Below are 19547 nucleotides of genomic sequence, written 5' to 3' on the forward strand. Positions count from 1 at the left end.
CATATGTGATAATATCTATGACAAACACTGTTTAACTGTAAGGATTTCAATAAATAAACTTTCAAAAAAGATGGCCCTCCAAAACAAGTATAATTCATAGTTCAATTTCTATAGTATTTAAAATATAGCTACATTTTCAATAGAAATCAAAAATTAGACTTAAACTATGTAACTTTGTTTATAAGTTGATTGTCCTGTATGTTTATACCCAATAGAATAGAGTGTTGCTAGACATGTTTATCTACATACAACCATGGATTACAAAATTTTTAAATAATCTTATAACTCAACTGATACAATTACTAATTTGCAACTACAAAATAATGCACAGTTCCTCTCTTAGGACTACTATTTTACAATCCTTAATTGTCAATTTGATTGATATACAAACACAAGGCATAATTATTGGTCAGCTGTTTGTGCTATGAGGGCAAATATTCATGAAGAATGAAAATTATTAAAAATAGAAACAAGGAAATTATGAAATGTGTAGGCAAATGGATGGAACTAGAAAAGATAATCCTGAGTGAGGTAATCCAGAAGCAGAAAGACATACATGGTATATACTCACTTATAAGTGGATATTAGCCATATAATATAGGATAAACAGACTAAAATCTATAGTCCTAGAGAAGCTAAACAAGGATGACCTTAGGGAAGAGGCTTAATCCTAATTAAGAAGGACAAACAGGATAGACATCAGAAGTAGGGAAAAAAGGGAACAGGACAAGAACCTACCACAGAGGGCTTCTGAAAGATTCTACCCATCAGGGTACTAAAGCAGATGCTGAGACTCATAGCCAAACCTTGGGCAGAGTGCAGGGAATCATATGGAAGTAGGAGGAAATAGAAGGACTGGAGGGAACAGGAGTTCTACAAGGAGACCAACAGAGCCAAAAAATCTGGGCTTAGGGATTCCCTGCACAGACCAATGCTCCAACCAAGGACCATCCATGGAGAGGACCTAGACCCTCTGCTCAAATGTAAACCATAGGCAACTCAGTCTCCATGGGAGTGCCCTAGTAAGGGGAACAGGGAATGTCTCTGACATGAACTCAGTGGCTGACTCTTTGATTACCTCCCCATAGGGCATAGAGGCAGCCTTACCAGGCCACAGAGGAAGCTGATGCAGCTAGTCCTGATAAGACCTGATAGTCTAGGGTCAGGGGAGGAGAAACTTCCCTAACAGTGGACTAGGGGAGGGGCATAGGGAGAGAAGAGGAAGGGAGAGTGGAACTGGGTGGAGATGGGGGGGCTACAGCAGGGATACAAAGTGAATAAATTGTAATAAATAATAAATCAATTTAATAACCAAACTTACCAACAATGAATTGTAAAATGAAAGAATTTTAATCAGCTTATATTTATTTCTAATTCTGTTTAAAATAAGGGAAGGGGCGAATAGAAGTAGCAAATTCCATAAAGTTGATTTGAGTTACATTTATTTTCACTAAACCATGGATTTGTTTCTACTTTTCAGCTCTGTGTCATAGAATATGATTCATTTGATAGTTCATGCTTCCTTCTTTCATCTTTAAGTGAAGGATGCTCTCAAATTTATATGTGATAATATAATCAATCTTTTTAAATCTTATTGTGAAATTTTTATATTTTCAGATATTTTGCATTTCTTTGATCTGATGGCTAGGTAATTAATTTGCACAGTCAAATGCTAAGAATTATTAAATCTATGAACATAAGGAATCATTGCTATGTGTTAGTTCTTTATATTTACTTATTACTTAATCATGTATATGCCAAAAGAATCTTAGATTTTTAAAAATTAAAAGTAATTAATTACAGATGTTTCATGTCTAGGCCAGACTAAAATATTAAAAAGCATACAAAGAGTATAGAATTGTTAAAGTATTTAATAATGTTTTTAGTAAAATTAGAAAATATTAAGCTGCTTAATATTCACAAGGTTATAAAAACCAACTTTCAGAACTTTTAGGAGGTAGTTATACACTGAGTTATTATTTTGATCATAATAAATACAAGTATAAGTTATACCTAGTTTTATCTAATTATAAACTTTAAAGCTATGAACTTTTAATATTCTTTATGTACTTAGTGGCCTTCTGTATTCCAGAGTTAAAAAAAAAGACATGATCACTGTATTCAAAACACTGATGCTCTGCCATAGGACCCAAGAATTTGACATAGACCAAATCTGCCCATCATGTCTTCGCATATCCTGTTAAGTGTGAACGGCTTTACATTTTTACATGACTGAAAAAACTAAAGATATTATTTGACATGTGGTTATTATTTAGAATTTAAATTTCATTATCTACAACTAAAATATACGTGGAACACAAAATACCTCATTTATATACTATCTGTGATTACAGGGAATGAATTAAGTAACTGTAACTGAAACTGTTTAGTCTGTAAAGCCTGAGTGAAATTTTGCTATGTGATCTTTTGAACAAACTTGCCCTCCCTGGCCTGCTAGATGACCTAAGTCATCATACATACTTAGTTTAAAATTTTTCTTACTTTCACCAATACTGTTTAGTAACCTGAATCTTTTTAGACTTCCTTTTTATATCTTTTATCTGTTTATTAGTAATAAATTTATTAGAACAGTTGAAATCCAATTAAGTATGTAGAAATATACAATTACAAAGAAAAAATTTTCTGCCTTCTTGAAGTGTGTGTATTCTCCTCTTGTTCCAATATACAATCTATAAATACAAAATTTATTTTATTCTAAATTATAAGATTTTGAAATTTTAAACTTAATGAAATAAATTTATATTCAGTATATAAAATATTACTCTTAAAATTTTTTAACTTAATACTTTTTAGCAAAGTTTCTACCAATAGTATATTGATATAATTGGTCACTATGAAGTAGTCATAGAAAGGAGGAGTAGCTAAGCTTTCAGAAAAGTGTAATTTTGAGTAGCTATGAGCTAAAGCTAGCCTGCACCATTTTACATAGTATTTGAGCTAAGACTGGACTTTACATTTGGATATGATTGAATTTATTGTAGTGACTCATTCTTTATGATAATAAAGAAGTACCTATCCAATGGCTAATGTTGAATGGAGAAGAATATTCAAACCTAGTAAAAAGGAAACTCAAAATTTTAGAGCAAATTATTGTGAATTTCAGAAAATATTTTGTTTATTTTGTTAGATTTCTTTGGAACAGATTATTGTCTAAGCTTTTCTACAAATAGGTCAACTCATATAGTTAGGAATCTTTTTCATGAAAATATCCACTTTTTAAATCAAAGAAAATTAATGTTATTATATAAGAATTTGTTTTGTTTCAACTTACTGAAGTTCATATTTTCCAGAATTTTAATAGTGTACATAAGCCATGTATTATTTTTACCCAATCATTAATCTTCTTTCTCATAATTCTTGGAAAACAAGAATACTATAAGTTATTGTAAAGAAGACAAAGTTGACTTCAGTTCCTAATTACATTTTAATGATTCTCAATTTAAATACTAGTAAAAGTAAGAATTAACATTTATCAATTTCATCTAAAAATTAACACCCATCATTTTAAAAATAGAAACACTCTCTTGCATTATAACAATCATAAGGAAGCTAATATCCTTATTCATTTGCCTTATAAAGAAAATTTTATTTCTAATCTAAATCATTTGAATTACTCATTTGCTTTTAACTGCATATCAGTTTTCAATAGAAGACATTGATTATTTGACTGTATGTATCATGTAAATACGGAATGTATAAATACATTGGAATTTATATTATGACCCATGAGCTCTTCACACATGCATACACATGCAATTAATAAAAATATACGTGCTATGAATATTCTTTTATAGTTCTCTGATTGCTGTTAATAAAAAACAGCTGTTAAGCATAGGATTTTAAATATCTCTAATTTGTTCCTTGTAAGTAGGATCATATGACATTGAGAAATTGCTTACAAAGCAAAATACTAAAAACCTTTGTACTTAAAATACTTTAAACTGACCTGAACATCTCTGTGTTCAGACTTGGTAGCTACATTTGAGAACGTTTTAAGGAGCTATCCTATGCTCTTTATGCCGTAGGTCTTGACTTGGGAACTATGTGCCCATGATGTATTTTTACTAAGCATGTGAAGAAGCAATACAATGTAGGGAAAAGCTTCTACGTTGTTAGAAATGCCGGGACTTGAGTGCTGGTCCTATTGCTTTATATAAAGTTCAAAGTAAGCTGAACTATTTAAGCCTAAATTCTCCTGTGAAGTCATTTCATTAAGACATTTTTCTCAAAGTTGCTGTTTGTAACAATTCAAATAATACAAATCGACAATAATAGAGTCTGCTGAGTATGTCAAAAAAATAAAGATGTCAGTTTACATTTTTCCACTATTATTTTAAGACATGGGACAGATAAACAAGAATAACTTATGTGATGTAAGAATTACTTGCGTATCCGGTTTAACTATCTTCTGAGGACCTGCCTTTGGAGTTTGCAGAGCTATTTATTTATTGTAGCTTCACTTATTTTGTCTTAGGTCTTTAATTCCACTATTAATTTATGTCACTTATTAATTTAAGTTTTTAGTACTTGGTTTGAAATGACTCAGGTGTGTGAAAAGATAGCTTTTCCCAATAGCTACCATCTAAATTAATCGTTGACTGTTACATAAAAACACAAACCTTGTACTAGGAAAACGGCTCAGTGCGTGATAACTTGCTGCATCAGCGTGAGGAGTTGAGTTCGGAGACCCCTGATGCTCATGTGAAAGGTAAACATCATGTGCCCGTAAGCCCAGCGTTGGGATGGTCGGTGGCCTAGATGGGTCAATGTTGGGGCTCACTGGCCAGACAGTCTAACCTAAGTGAGTAGCTCCAGATTCAATGAGAGCCGGTTTCAAAAAATAAGGTGGAAAGAGGAAGATACCTGATACTGACCTTTAACCTCTGCATGTGACTTCATTGGCTAGTTCACCCACATGCATGTACATACATACCGCATTATATACATACAAACAAGTGCAAAAATTATACATGAATATTGCATACCATGTGATGTTTTGGTATATTGTATAAGTCTAAAAGCCTTCTTTATTAGTAGAGTTTCTAATTAATTTTGTATTGCTCATGAAAAACAGTATCTATTTCAGAACACAAACATATTTATGAGCTTCCACACTGCTAACAACTTCACTCTTTGACTTTATTAAACTTAACAAATAGTCATGAAGTACCTTGAGTACTGCTAGGCCTAGTGATTAACTGTATGTATTGCTAAGCTGTATGGTCACATGACAGATCATAACATTGAACTGAATACCAGAAATATGCTACCAATTCAAGCCAAAAGTGTTTTTGAAAGATAGTATTTTATAATTTAAAGTGATAAAAGTTTCAAATATAAAGACAGAAAAGTATTACTGATGGGAATAAGGAAGAAGTTAAATTTAAGAGGAATGTCCATGTGACTATGCATCTAAAATCTTCCTACCTCGAGCAAAGGACATACCATTATATACAAGACAGATAAAGTAGACTTATATTATTTGTATTTTAGAATGCTTACAATGGCACAGCATAGAAATAAGCAGTAGTTGTTATTACTGAGGGATTTTTTTTTCTTTTTAGAAATAACTCATAAATGCTCTGTCACCAAATAAGACATTAAAATTGCACTATGAAAACTTAATGTACCCTTGAAAGTGGAGAGATGGCCTAGCTGGGAAAGTTGTTGCTTCATAAAGCATGACAACCTGAGTTCAGATCTCCAGCACCCCCTAAAGAGATGGGTGCATACTTGTAATTGCAGTGCATGGCAGGTACAGCAGGAGGATCACCAGTGTATGCTGGCCATCTAGATAGTCTTCCTGAACCACCAAGGTCAGGATTCAGTGAGGGGCCTACCTTGTAAAATAATGGAGAGAGTCATCTGAGAAATGCAAATCAAAATGACCCTGAGATTCAATCTCATCTTTTATCACAATGACTAAGATCAAAAACTCAAGCCATGCTAGAAAGGTTGTGGAGAAAGGGGAACCCTCCTCCACTGCTGGTGGGAATGTAACCTTGTATAACCACTTTGGAAATCACTCTGACGCTTACTCAGGAAATTGGGAATAGTGCTACCTTAAGATCCAGCTATACCACTCCTGGGCATATATCTGAAACATGCTAAACCATACAACAAGGACATTTGCTCAACCATGTTTGTAGCAGCTTGATTCTTAAAAGTCAGAATCTGGAAACAACCCAGATGTCCCTCAACTGAGGAATGGATACAGAAATTCTGGTACATTTACACAATGGACTACTACTTAGCAATTAAAAACAAGGGAATCAAGAAATTTACAGGCAACGGGTGGGAACTAGAAAACATCATCCCAAGTGAAATAATCCAGAAGTAGAAAGACACCTATAGTATATACTCATTTATAAGTGGATATTAACCATATAATATAGGATAAACATACTAAAATCTATAGTTTTAAAGAAGCTAAATAACAAGGAGCTCCCTAGAGAAAAGGATTAATCCTCATTCAGAAGTGCAAACAGGATAGACATAGGAAGTAGGAGAAGATAGGGAACAGGACAGGAGCCTACCACGGAGGGCCTCTGAAGGATTCCATCAGGGTATTGAAGCAGATGCTGAGACTCATAGTCAAACTTTGGGCAGAGTGCGGGGAATCTTATGAGAAAAGACCTGGAGGGGACAGGAGCTCTACAAGGAGACCAACAGAACAAAAAATCCTGATTCCAGGGGGTCCTGCAGAGACAGATGCTCCAACCAAGGGCCGTTCGTTGAGAGGACCTTGCCCCCTCCCCCTGCTCAGGTGTAGACCATAGGCAGTTCAGTCTCCAAGTGGGTTTCCTAGTAAGAGGATCAAAGGCTTTCTCTGACATGAACTCAGTGGCCAGCTCTTTGATCACCTCTCCCTGGGGGGAGCAGCCTTGCCAGACCACAGAGGAAGACAGTGCAGCCAGCCCTGATGAGACTTGATTGACTAGGGTCAGTGGACTAGGGGAGGGACATAGGGGAGATCAGGGAGGAAGAGTGGTGGAACTAGAAGGAGACAAGAGGTCTACAGCCAGTGAATAATTTGTAAAAAAAATAAATTTTGAATTTGAATAAAGAAATTGAGTTTTCTGTCTAATATCCTTTCCATTTTATGAATGAAATATAAAATGAGCAGAAATTAATAAGACATTAGGAAAATAAAAGAACATAAAGGGTGAATTGCATTAAAAATTTAAAGAACACAGCCTATGATGACTCAGCAAGTATAGACACTCGCTGATAATCAAGTTGAATTTCTTTCCAGGACCCACATAATAGTGTGAAAGAATGACTGTTCTGAGTTGTCGTTGACATACATATTTGTGGCTTGATAAACATGCTTGCACACTTGCATGGTAAGTAGATCAGTGTAATTAATAAATTAACAATGTATAGAAAGCCCATTTATTAAGAATACATTATAGTGTGAAACCACAAATTTCAACAATGTAAAACAGCAATTACTTTTGCACTGACATAATAAATTAGTTAAGTGAGACAAAATGTACAACACCAACAACACATTTGGCTCTGTAGATGATCAACGCACAATATAGTAGTAATTCAAGTTTTCGAGACAAAAAGAACCCTTGGAGATGAGAACCATAGTGACTGGTTATCAGAATTAACAGTGACTAGCTTGAAGCAATGGTTGAAGCAAATCAGCAGATCCTCTAGCACTACACAGAAAACTATCAGAAAAAGCTGTTTCTATATTAGTCTTTAATGTGTGCTGGCATGTATATTGTATATAACCGCCAGTGATGACCAGCTCAGCTCTGTAGTTGGAAAGAGACATTCCATAACACTCCCCAATTACCAACTTGGACCAGTTAATTAATTAATTAAAATAAGGTGGAGAGGAGTAGGGGGTCGGACACCAGTTATTGAACTCCATGCACACATGCACACACAAATACCACCCATCAACACACAAAAATGAACCCTTTCTAAATTCATATTTCTCATGTATGTATCAACAAACAAGACTGATTGTTCATTTTAGAGGCAGATTTTTATATCATTACTTTTAAAGAGTAGGGCACATGTGTGTCATCACAACTCAGAAGTAAAATTCTTGCTTAGGATGAATGAAGGCCTAGGCAGAGTTCTAACACAGGTAGGTGGGCAGATGGGAGAAACAGAGGGATAGAAAGCCTACTAATATTATAGCATGGGGTAGGGAGCAGTTAATGAGTTCCCACCCTAACTGAGGAGAAATATAGATAGTTGATGACTTCTGGTAAAGGGGAACTAATGTTTTTTTAAGGGTGTGGACCTTGTAAGGTTGGCCATGATGCTCTACTGAATGGGAAACACCCAGAAGTATATAGACAGCAAAAATTGGATTTGCTAGGCTATTGAATTTAACAAAGAGACATAAAGTTGAGAGAGATGAGAAGAAGAGGTGGGATGGATATGGGAAGAGTTAAGGGGACAAGTTGGAGATGAATATGATCAAAATATGCTGATATAAAATTAGCAAAACAATAATACATATAATTTAAAACAAAAATACAAAATGCGTCATACATCGGAATTTTGAATTAGGTACTCCCAAACACTTAATATATAAGCAATCCACAAATAAAATCATGTCTTGGGTTTTCTCTAAATATATATATTTTAATGGCATACCTATTCTGTGTGAGAATGTGTTCTGAGTTTTCATAATGCCCATAGGGAAGACAGGTCAGTCATTATGGAGTGCTTGCTTTCTAATTGAGTTATTACTAGAATTGTGATGTTGTCTATGTAGCTATTTAGCAAGCAATGTGAACAGAACAGACTTCTGTTTTGCTTCTAGGCTGGTATCCTAGAGCCACTTTTTACTAGTATGTGACTTTATACAACTTATGCAAAATATACATTTTGTACTCATTTTTCATATGTTCACGATGAACTGAGCATTTAAGTCATAGAATACTTTTATTGTGTGAGTTAATGTACATAAGCCATTTTCATCCACTTTTTTGCTAATATAAAAAAGAACACCTGGACTTGGGCAACGTTAGCTCATAGTATAGAAAGCTTAAAGCTTAGGCTTCAAGTAGCTTTACTGGTTTGGCTTCTAATGAAAGTTGAATAATGAATAGAGTCAGAGCAGGAACTTAAATTAGATTACAAGTTCTTACTATCAGGCAGAAAGCAATTTAAGCTTATAGAATAGTACGACCTTGGGAGAAATCAAAAGGATGTGTGACAAGAGCTTTTAAAATCCCTTTGAGGGCAGCTACACCCATAGTCTAAGGGTCCCTATTAGGTTCCACTTTTGAAAAGTTTCATATCATTACCAGTATCATCCCACTAATGAAAAGCCTCTAACTTGTGAACTCTTAAGAAACTATATTCAAACCACAACTAGCTCTCAAAGTGGTACTTGCCTTTCTGTGTTGTCCATGCTAGTTTAGGATTTGTGAGCTAAATCAGTGTTCTTGCTTCAGCTTCACAAATATCTGAGATTGCAGCCATGTACAACTATACCAGTTCCTTTTTAATATGTTCTGCATTGTCAGCAGAGCTTTAGACTAAAATGTAGGTGAATATTGGTTGATTACATATTGAAAAGATTTCCCTGTGGAGAAAAGAAAAGCTAAGCATGTTAGGAACTGAAGGATGCACAGTCTAGCTGTAAAAGAGGAGAAGGGACAACAGAGTGAACGCACTAAGTGCTTGTTTTATCTTTAATTTACTAGAGTATAGAAATGGGTCAAATTACTTTCCAGCTAGCACTTGCACATCTATTGTTTTAAATGAACAGAGGCTAGAATAGCAGAAGACTTTAGTCTTACAACATACACGTTAAGATAACTGAAACAAAACAATAAACATTTATTGATGTTAACACTAACCTTCAGATTTAGCTAGAGACATAGTTGTAAAAAGATTTTTCTTTTTATAGACTGAAATCAATAATGTAAATTAATCTTTGTATTTTATATCTATGAAATATAATATTGCTTTTACACAAAGTTTATTAGTGTTTCAATTAGTGGGTACATACATAAATATTACCATGAACTCTAACTGTGTCATGTTTTTAATGTACCAGCATATTTGTGACTTTATGTTATTGCATGTTAGAGACCCGATAGGAATTAATAAAGTGGATTCAGGAGAATTATTTTGGATGATTCTAATAATTGTGTCCGTGTTAATTCCTCATAATAGAACATGTCAAAAATAATAGCTACTATTAAATATGAAGGAAAGAGCTGGAGAAATGGCTCAGGGGTGAAGATCATGCACTGTCCTGCAAAGGACGCAATGCTCATTTCCTTCTCTATTTGCCCGCTCACAACTGCTTGTACCTCCACTCCAGGAGTATCAGATACCTCTGGCCTCTGTGGGCACAAATGCACATGTCCACACATAACTAAACATAAATCCTCATAAAATCAAAGAAGCAATGTCTAATATGGTGGGATTTTCAATGTCAAATGTTAATTAATGGCATGCAGGTAAGAATTGTTGAAAGGAGTATGGGTTTCTTCAAAAGATGCTTAGAAGAAAGCAGTAAACTTTTAGAATTTACTGTTATCTGTTTAACTTCACTGGGAAAGAGTGACCAAATGGAAAAGCAAAAGAAGCAGTTAATGATTTTAGAAAGTTTAATTTACTTGAAAAATAAATTATCTTTAAAGACTGAAGACATTGTAGTGATTGGTGTCGTTGAGATAAATTTGCTGTCTAGCTCTTATATGTACATCAGTTTGCAGGAAGTAACATAATATTCTTGCATATAATAACCCTCAGGATAAGTCTTTATGGAGGAAAAAGATAGATCACTATTTATTAAGATGTGATTCCATATGAAGTTTTACAAAGAGTAGACTATAGAATAATCTGACTTGAAATTTAAGTGTTTGAACCAAGGTGAAATAGGTTCCAAAAATTGTAAATCACACAAAAACATTTGTTAATTTTAATATTATTAAAATGTGTCATTCTTACTGTAATATATCTATTGATATTATTCAGGACTCCAGTTCATAGGTAGCCCTTTTATAATGGGGTCATTTAATAATGACTATACTCATGAGGTTTAAAAGAGATTACATCATACACATTCTTAAATAGTATAGTTAGGAGTTTGGATAATTATATAACACTTAAATTTTGAAACTGTTTATAGGGCCTATTTACTTTTTTTTTCATTTATGGCCAGTTGCCATTTTTAAGGCTTACTGATACTGTGCATTCTTAAGGTGGACCTCTTTGTTAAGATGAATATCATTGTCAGAAATAAATAATATTTAGAAGAGAGACTTTTTTATATAACATTTAAACCAAATCCTAGTATAAACTCACCTTCCCTCAGAGGTGCATAACTGATATAATTAACAATTTGTTGTAACTTTACTCAAATTATGTAAATGTTTATCCTTATAAATGTTGTTGCCTTATAAATATAAAATAAGTTAGGATAGCCATTATCGAACTTATTTTTAATACAGATGGAGAATCACTTACAGTTTCTATCATAATTACACAGTTCGAGCATTCCTGTAGCATAAAGCAGGTATTAGAAATTAAAATTTCCCTAATCTAAGGAGATACTTATCCACATACAGCGGCATACCGAACACCGAGTAGACCAGACCAGAAAAGAAAATCCCAGGTCACATAATAATCAAACTAATAAATATATAAAACAAAGAAAGGATATTGAAAGCTGCAACACAGTAAGGTCAAGTCACACATAAAGGCAGACAAATTCTGAAAGAACACAGATGCCAGCCCAAACTATTACGCTGAGAAAGGTTTATCATCATAATCAAAGGAGAAATAAATATTTTACATAATAACAACAATTTTAAGAAATTTGTGACCACTAAGCTAGCTTTACTGAGACTGCTGAAAGTAAAACTTGGGTCAGAAAGGGGGCGTTAACCTTCCACCTTCCCGATGGTGAGTGCTCTCTGTCATGAACAATTCCACATTTGGCTAAGGCTGAGGATCTGGCTTGCTTCCATGTATGTGGACCTATCTGCATTGCCCCCGTGGCACGCCTGGGTTGGCTACCCAGAGGCTATTTAAGCTGTGGACTGGCTTTCCCCGGGGTCTGAGGATTGTTCAATGTTCCTGAATAAACTGCTTTGAAAAAAAAAAAAAAAGAAAGGGGGCGTTAAATATATCCAAGATGGCACAAGGAATAAACAAACAATTTGAGAATAGATAATCAAAAGAGTGATTGAGGATAGCTATGTTTTATAAAATTAATGCAAACACTAAAGTTATATTTCCATATATAATATTCACTTGACCTGTAATATTCTTCTTTTGGTTTATTTTGAAATGTAAAGTTGGTTCTCACATTGCCAGTAATCTGAGAAAACGCCCAATACACAGGGTCTTGCTTATTGGGCTGCAGTTTACTATCGTGTTATGTTAGAATGTTCCTATCCTATTTGATATTATGTGCTAATCTACAAGCTCAAAATGTGTGTGAGCTTTCAGAATACTTTGAAACTTTGAGATTAAGAAAAAGAATCCTTCCAAGAAATGTGCACTTCCTTGACTTAAGTGTATAGTATATATTATATATTCATGTGCTGTTCAAGGTGTTGAGGATGAAGGAATAGACAGAGCAGCAGTCTTCTATGATGGGCCAGTGAGGTAGCTCAGAGGGAAAAGACACATTCCCACAAGCCTCAGAACTTTTGTTTAAACTCATGTGGTGGAAGGAGAAAGCTGTTTTCAGCAAGTATCCTGTGGCTCAGATGTATGTATGTGTACATGTGTGCCCATATACATACAGCATAAATAAATTAATTAAGTTTGTTAAAATTATCTTAAATTATTATAAAAATACAAAAATTTAATGCAAAATTTATTAAAAATTCTTATAGAGACTCAAAGATAAAAGTTAAGAAACAGAAAGTTAATAAAATTAGTAGGGGCTGGAGAGATGGCTCAGAGGTTAAGAGCACTGGCTGTTTTTCCAAGGGTCATGAGTTCAATTCCCAGTAACCACATGGTGGTTCATAACCATCTATAATGAGATCTGGTGCCCTGGCCTGCAGGCACAAATGCAGACAGAATGCTGTATAAATAATAAATAAATAAATCTTTAAAAAAAAAAAAGAAAAAGAAAATAAGTAGTATATGATATTTGAGATAAGTTCTGTGAATAAAAATAAACCCAGGAAGGATGATTGATAGTCTAGGTAGGGAAAATCATTGTAATTAAAATAAGTCTATCAATTAAGGAAAATGACATTTAAGCAATGACCTAAAGGAGTAAAGAGGAATGAGTCATGTAAAATTATTATGTCCCTTTTAGTGTAATAAAATAGAGGTGTAGAGTGACTGGTTTATATTTTAATAGCAAACCACTTGGGAGGCAATTAAAATAGTGTAGATGAAAAATTAAGAGTGGCTTAAATCAAAAGGAGAAGAAAAAAAGGAAATCAGACGATTGGAGAGGAGAGGAGACAAAAGGAGAAAGGAGGAGGAATTAGTTTTGAGACAAGATGTCACTGTATAGCCCTGGCTGTCCATAAATGCATGATTTTCCTGCCTTAGCCTCTCAAGTGCTAAATAGAGTTAAAGGCACTGGCAATATGCCTAGCCAGTTGATATATATTGGAAGTAACAGATGGAATCAAAGAGTGAGAGAAGCCAAGTAAAAGAGTCAGGATATGGCTTCAATGGTTTCAGAAATGAATTGCCATTTAGTAAAATGAAGAACAACATTAAAGGAAAGGTAGATCTAGGGAATTAAATTTGGGCTTTTACTTCACTCACAAAAAAAGGCATGAACTGCCGTGGAGCTCAAAGCAAATGTCTAGAATTTTTGAGTCATTGGTTATAAATTAAAATCCATGACAACTGATAAGATCATCAAGATGTTAGCTAGGATTAATGTGTTTGCTGCCCCTGATGTGTTTTTCCTGATCCACTTTAAAAGAGGTAGGTAGTGTCTAGAAATTATACCCTCTGTTCACTCATAAAGAATGGAAGGAATTCCACTGACTCAGAACGTTGGCCTGCACAGAAAATACCATTAGTTGGCCATCCTCAAATTTTGCCTTGATGTGAGTTTTTCCCAAGTACCTCCTTGCTGGAAACTGTTTGCACTGGAGGTAAGTGTGAAAGGGGAGGTTGTGGGAGTGATGGGGTGAGGGCTTCCTAAACCTTTCTCAGACCTCAGAAGTGCTTTGATTCTGAGGAAGAGAAGGTTCAGGCTGGTTCTTCTTTCCCTGAACCAGTTCATAGAGCCCTAAATTTGACCTGCTTTCCTCAAACTGGGAATCAGAAATCCCTTTTCTCTTCTGTTTTTCTGCTGCAGAAATTCCCAACATTCCCATTTTGTGGGCTCCAGAAAGGGGTAAGCGAAGACTTCAATCCCAGCCAATCATTTCCAGATTAATACTTTTTAGTGTTTTGGTTTATTTTACCATCATAAAAAAAAAATGCTTGGACCCATTTTTCCCATCTATTTAATTTCCTTGTGGATTGTTATGTATCTATGTTCTAGGGTCATTCTGTATCCCTGGGCAATAGAGTTCAGATTCATCTGCTGTTTCCATGTGTGTGCTATTCTCTTGTGGATTTTCATATGCAGTTTATGAATTATTTCTTAGATGGAAGACACACAATTCAGGGACTGTTTTCACTCCTCAGTCTCATCTTTTCCTGAATGGTGTTTTGTTCCCCTGCTGATAGCTTGTCATTACCTTACTCAGCTGCTTCTGATGATCTGCCATTGCTTATTTACTGTCCTGTCTTCCTGCTTGATTGCCTTTGGATTTTCTCCACTTTTTGCCTAATTTCATCTGCTGAGCAATTTGTGTTCTTCACTCATTGGTGCTTTTCCCATCAGCAAATGGCCTGGTACCTCCATATCCATCTGCTGTTTTAGCATTTAGACTGCCCAGCATTGTTTATCTGCTTCCCTACTGTTCCTCAAAACTGTGGCCTATTAAGTTCTCCATCATCTGCCTGCCTGATTTTGCCCTGTCCAGTATGCTTGTAATAGTGTAAGTAGGTACAATTATTTACTACTTCTACTCCAAATGCCTTGTGCCACTGGTTTGGACTGCTGACTAGGTTGCCTAACTTGCCTCATCTTCCTATTGCTTCCATTGGCTGCAGCCTTATTTTATTTGAGACACGGCATTCATCTCCAGTGAATGTGTGACATGCTGGTTTGTTCATACTGCCTCTTATATTTCTCTGCATCTAATAAACCACTAGCATTGTTCCCTGTTGTCTTTAATCCTGATGAGATGTTGCTTCCAAGGAAAATTTTACCTATGTATTGTCCAAACGTCTTAAAAACAGGAAAATGCTTTGTTATTTAACAGCCAGTTCAGTTTACTCCTGAACTGACTGGAAACTCAGCTACCACCTGTTATTTTTGTTTTGTAATATAAATCATCATTCCTCTTTTGTTAAGGATATTTTATAGCCATGCAGCATCCTTGCCTCAGTTACCTTTCAACATCATATGTTATACATATTGTTTTCTTATGTGTGGGATCTTTCAATAATTTCTCATGTTCTAAATTTATTTCTTAGTTTATTTTACCTAATCTCAAAGTTTTCATCAAGACAATTTACTTAATTTTATCTTTTTAAATAAGACTAGATTTTTAAATGTTAAAAATATTAAATCATTTTGTATTTCTTAGTAGTTCAGATTAGAGTAGCTTTCAGTTCTGCTCCAATTTTTTTCTCTTGGAGACTAATTTCTTAGCCTCCCCATAACGTGCACAGTATCAGTGATTTAGAGAGCCTTTTGATGTATTCATCCTTCCCTCCTTTATAAATTCTTTTCTTGTACGTGGAGAGTTTTGAAATTTACATTTTTACATTGTTTATAGAGTGCTTGACATCTAAAAATATTTTGTAATATGAAGTGTGGAGTCTTACGCTGACATGAAAACGAAACATGAGAAGCAGAGAATTTTGTGGAGTTTGCAAATCTAAGAAGAGATGTAAAATGGGATATTTACTAGTGCATGCACATGTTTATGTGTAAATTTTAAATGTCCTTTACATTTGCCACATCATTATGCTTAAAATACGAAAATGACAAGTATCCCTGTTCAGTTTTATTTTATCAAAAGCAAATGAGATAGAGAAAAATCTTGAAAAGAAAGTGTTAACTTTAAGACTGGAAAAAAGTATGAACAGAATATTTTTAGGATTTCTGTCTTAATAAAAAACATAAGTGTGAAAACTTTAAGAAATGTCAAAAATAATTTCCTAGCTTTCTGATTTTATGTAAATATATGCCAGGCTTTTGGGGAACACAGGCAGGTAGGTGTCTGTGAGTTCCATGCCAGGCCAAGAGAGAAGTACACTTCTCTCTTTTCTGAGACCCTGTCTCAGAAAAGAGGAAGGGAAAAAAAATGTATGTTAGGATCCCAAAATCCAAAACAACCCAAGCAATCATAAGAGTTCAGCAAAGCAAGATTTTTATTAGAATTAGGTAGCAAAAACTGACCAGAGGGGGACAACAGCACAGACTCAGGAGCTGAATCTTTGAATGTTCATATTAGTAAGTATTGAAGCAGATGACAAAATTTCATTGTACTCAGGCTGCTACTAATCAGTCAGGGCCACAGAACTGTGACCCTGAGTTAGAATGTCACAGAGTTTTTAAGCTTCAGAACCACAAACATCTGTGCCAAGTCATCCCACCAGTCAGGATTTAGGAATAGGAAACTTCCTTAGGAACATGTCTTTGTTATACACTTACCCTGTTCCCATTGGTTGGGTTATTCAACTGTGGTGACTAAGCTAGCATTCATGTTTCCACTTGCCAACCAGGATGTCAGTTACCCATTTACGTGTCTCTCTCTGCCAAGCAAGATGTCAGTTACCCACGTAGGTCTTGGGAACTTAAATTTTATTTGACCCCTATTGAAAATGGAAGTTTTCTTCAAAGTAGCTTCAGTTTGGTTCTTTCCTGTATGTATTACTTAAAATTTACCACAGAAGTGTAAACATCTTTGGTGTTAGTATTTTTTTTCAGTGGTATTAATATAATCATCACCATTGGTTTTCTTTCCTTTCAGAATCATCCAGAATTATGAATTATGTATATTTTAAACAAAAATTCCCAATATTCCATCCCTAGCCCCTGGCAAGCTTCATTTTCTGTTTTATCAGTTTACCTATCCTAGGTACTTTCCCTAAATGGAAACACATGTTTTTTGTCTCCTGTCTCGTTTCACTTAACATAATGTTCTTAAGCAGTCTAGTTGTAGCATGTGTCAAAAGTCCATTCCTCTTCCCATTATATGTATATGCCACAGTGTATCAGTTCTGCTGTTGTGTAAACACTCAGGATCTTTCTGCCTTCTGGCTATTAGCAACAATATACTGTGAATATTGGTATACAAGTGTTGTGCTTTTTTTTCCCAGTTCCTTTTGATGTATCAATAGTAGTATATGTAGGAAAAAAAAGTTAGTAGCAAAAAGTTCAGGGAAATGGCATAACAAGTCCACAATACTGTATTATTAAAAGAAGATATAATAAAAATTTGGACCAACCATGAAAGTTCTCATATTGAGGAGATTTGTTCATGGTGGCACATGCCTTTAATAGCAGCACTTGAGATACAGAGGATGCTGGATCTCTGTGATTCGAGGCCAGCCTAGTCTATAATGTGAGTTCCAGGATAGCCAGGGCTACACAGAGAAACCCTGTCCTATAAAACCAAAAGATTTAAGAGATTCTCTGTCAATGAAAGAATGAAGTTACATGGGTCTTGAATGCTTTAAATATAACAAAAATTATTCTAAAGAAGGTTGGAATTTCTGTTATTCTTGTTTTTTTTGTTTTGTTTTGTTTGCAATAGAATGCTATATAGTGGAAATTTAAGAGAAGAGAGGTATTTGAAAGCAAGGTTTCAAAAAAGATGACTAAGATGAGGAAACAGTTATATTTAGTCTGAATTTTAGGGAAATTTGAATTTTAATTTAATGGTGTATCTTGGACACCAAATGTAATTACAAAGACTTTCCTAAAACAGATTCTAGAGCTATGGAATTCAACACTTTGTGTATGACAGTATGAGCTTAATTCAATTTTTTTTTTTACCCTTTTATTGAAAACGAATTTTTTTTTCACACATAATGTATTCTGGTTACTGTTTTCCTCTGCTCTGCAGCTTTTCCCTACCTCTTCCATCTAGATTTACTCTCTTTCTGTCTCATTAGTAAACAAACATACTTTTAAGGGATAGTAATAAAATCAAATAAGATGGAACAAAACTAACACTTTGGAATAAGGCAATACAAAAAAAAAAAAAGAGTCCAAGAAAAGACACAGGAAACAGATATAATTGCAGAAACCCACTCATTTATATACTCAAAATTCCATTAAAACACTAAAATGGAAGCCGTAATGTACATGCAAAGGATCTTTAGGAGAGGGGGCAGAGAAAAAGAAAAAAAATTAAAGCCCTGATGTGACATTATGAGACAAGGAATCCCTGACCCTGTTGAATTTGTTTTGTTTTGCTGGGCATGCAGCCTACCCTTAAGAGTAATTTGTTCTTTGCATATTCTGGATATACACCCTTTGCCAGGTGTAGGATTGGTGAAGATCCTTTCCCAGTCTGTAAACTGCCGTTTCATTCTATTGATAGTATCCTCTGCTTTACAGAAGCTTTTCAGTTTCCCACTTCTTAATTGTAGATCTTAAAGCCGGAGTTGTTGGTATTCTGTTCAGGAGGTTGTCTCGGGTGCCAATGAGTTCAAGCCTTCTACTCACTTTCTCCTCCAGCAGATTTAGTGTATCTGGTTTTATGTTGAGGTCTTTGATCAACTTGGACCTGAGTTTTGTGCAGAGTAATAAATAGGGATCTATTTGCATGTTTTAGATGTAGACCAGCGCTGTTTGCTGAAGATGCTGTCTTTTCCATTGTATGGTTTTCATTCCTTTGTCAGGTGTGCATAGGTGTGCGGGTGTATTTCTGTGTCCTCAATTTGATTCCGTTGATCAACCAGCCTGTTTCTATGCCACTACCATGCAGTTTTTATTACTGTTGCTCTGTAGTATAGGTTGAGGTCAGGTATGGTCTCAGAAATTAAACACCAGCGAGCCAAATAATCTAATTAAAACATGGGATACAGAAGTAAACAGAGAATTCTCAGCAGAGTAATCTCAAATTGTGGAGAAACACTTAAAGAGATGCTCAGTGTCCTTAGTCATCAGGGAAATGCAAATCAAAATGACTCTGAGAGTGCATCTTATACTTGTCAGAATGGCTAAGATCAAAAATGCAAGTGACAACACATGCTGGAGAGGATGTGGAAAAAGGGGAACACTCCTCCATTGCTATTGGGAGTGCAAACGTGTACAACTACTTTGGAAATCAATCTGGCACTTACTTAGAAAATTAGGTATAGTGTTACCTCAAGACCCAGCTATACTACTCCTTGGCATAAACCTAAAAGATGCTCCACCATACAAGGACATTTCCTCAGTCATGTTCATATTAATATTTATTTGTAATAGCCAGAAACTGGAAACAACTTAGATGTCCCTCAACCAAAGAATGGATAAAAAACTG

General features: G+C 34.9%; 1 protein-coding gene across 25 annotated transcripts in view; it reads left to right on the forward strand.

The window, feature by feature from the left end:
* Gphn (gephyrin) overlaps positions 1-19547 on the forward strand; it is a 416220-nt gene that overhangs the window by 151075 nt on the left and 245598 nt on the right. For 17 of the 25 annotated variants that reach the window (XM_060387712.1, XM_060387715.1, XM_060387716.1 and 14 more), the window contains exon 5: positions 14306-14344. The exons of the other annotated variants lie outside the window; for them this stretch is intronic. In XM_060387712.1, the coding sequence (XP_060243695.1) occupies positions 14306-14344 (39 nt within the window). The remainder of the gene's footprint in view (positions 1-14305; positions 14345-19547) is intronic. 25 annotated transcript variants of the gene reach the window in all.

The sequence above is a fragment of the Meriones unguiculatus genome, chromosome 7, assembly GCF_030254825.1.
Source record: "Meriones unguiculatus strain TT.TT164.6M chromosome 7, Bangor_MerUng_6.1, whole genome shotgun sequence".
NCBI classification, from domain to species: domain Eukaryota; kingdom Metazoa; phylum Chordata; class Mammalia; order Rodentia; family Muridae; genus Meriones; species Meriones unguiculatus.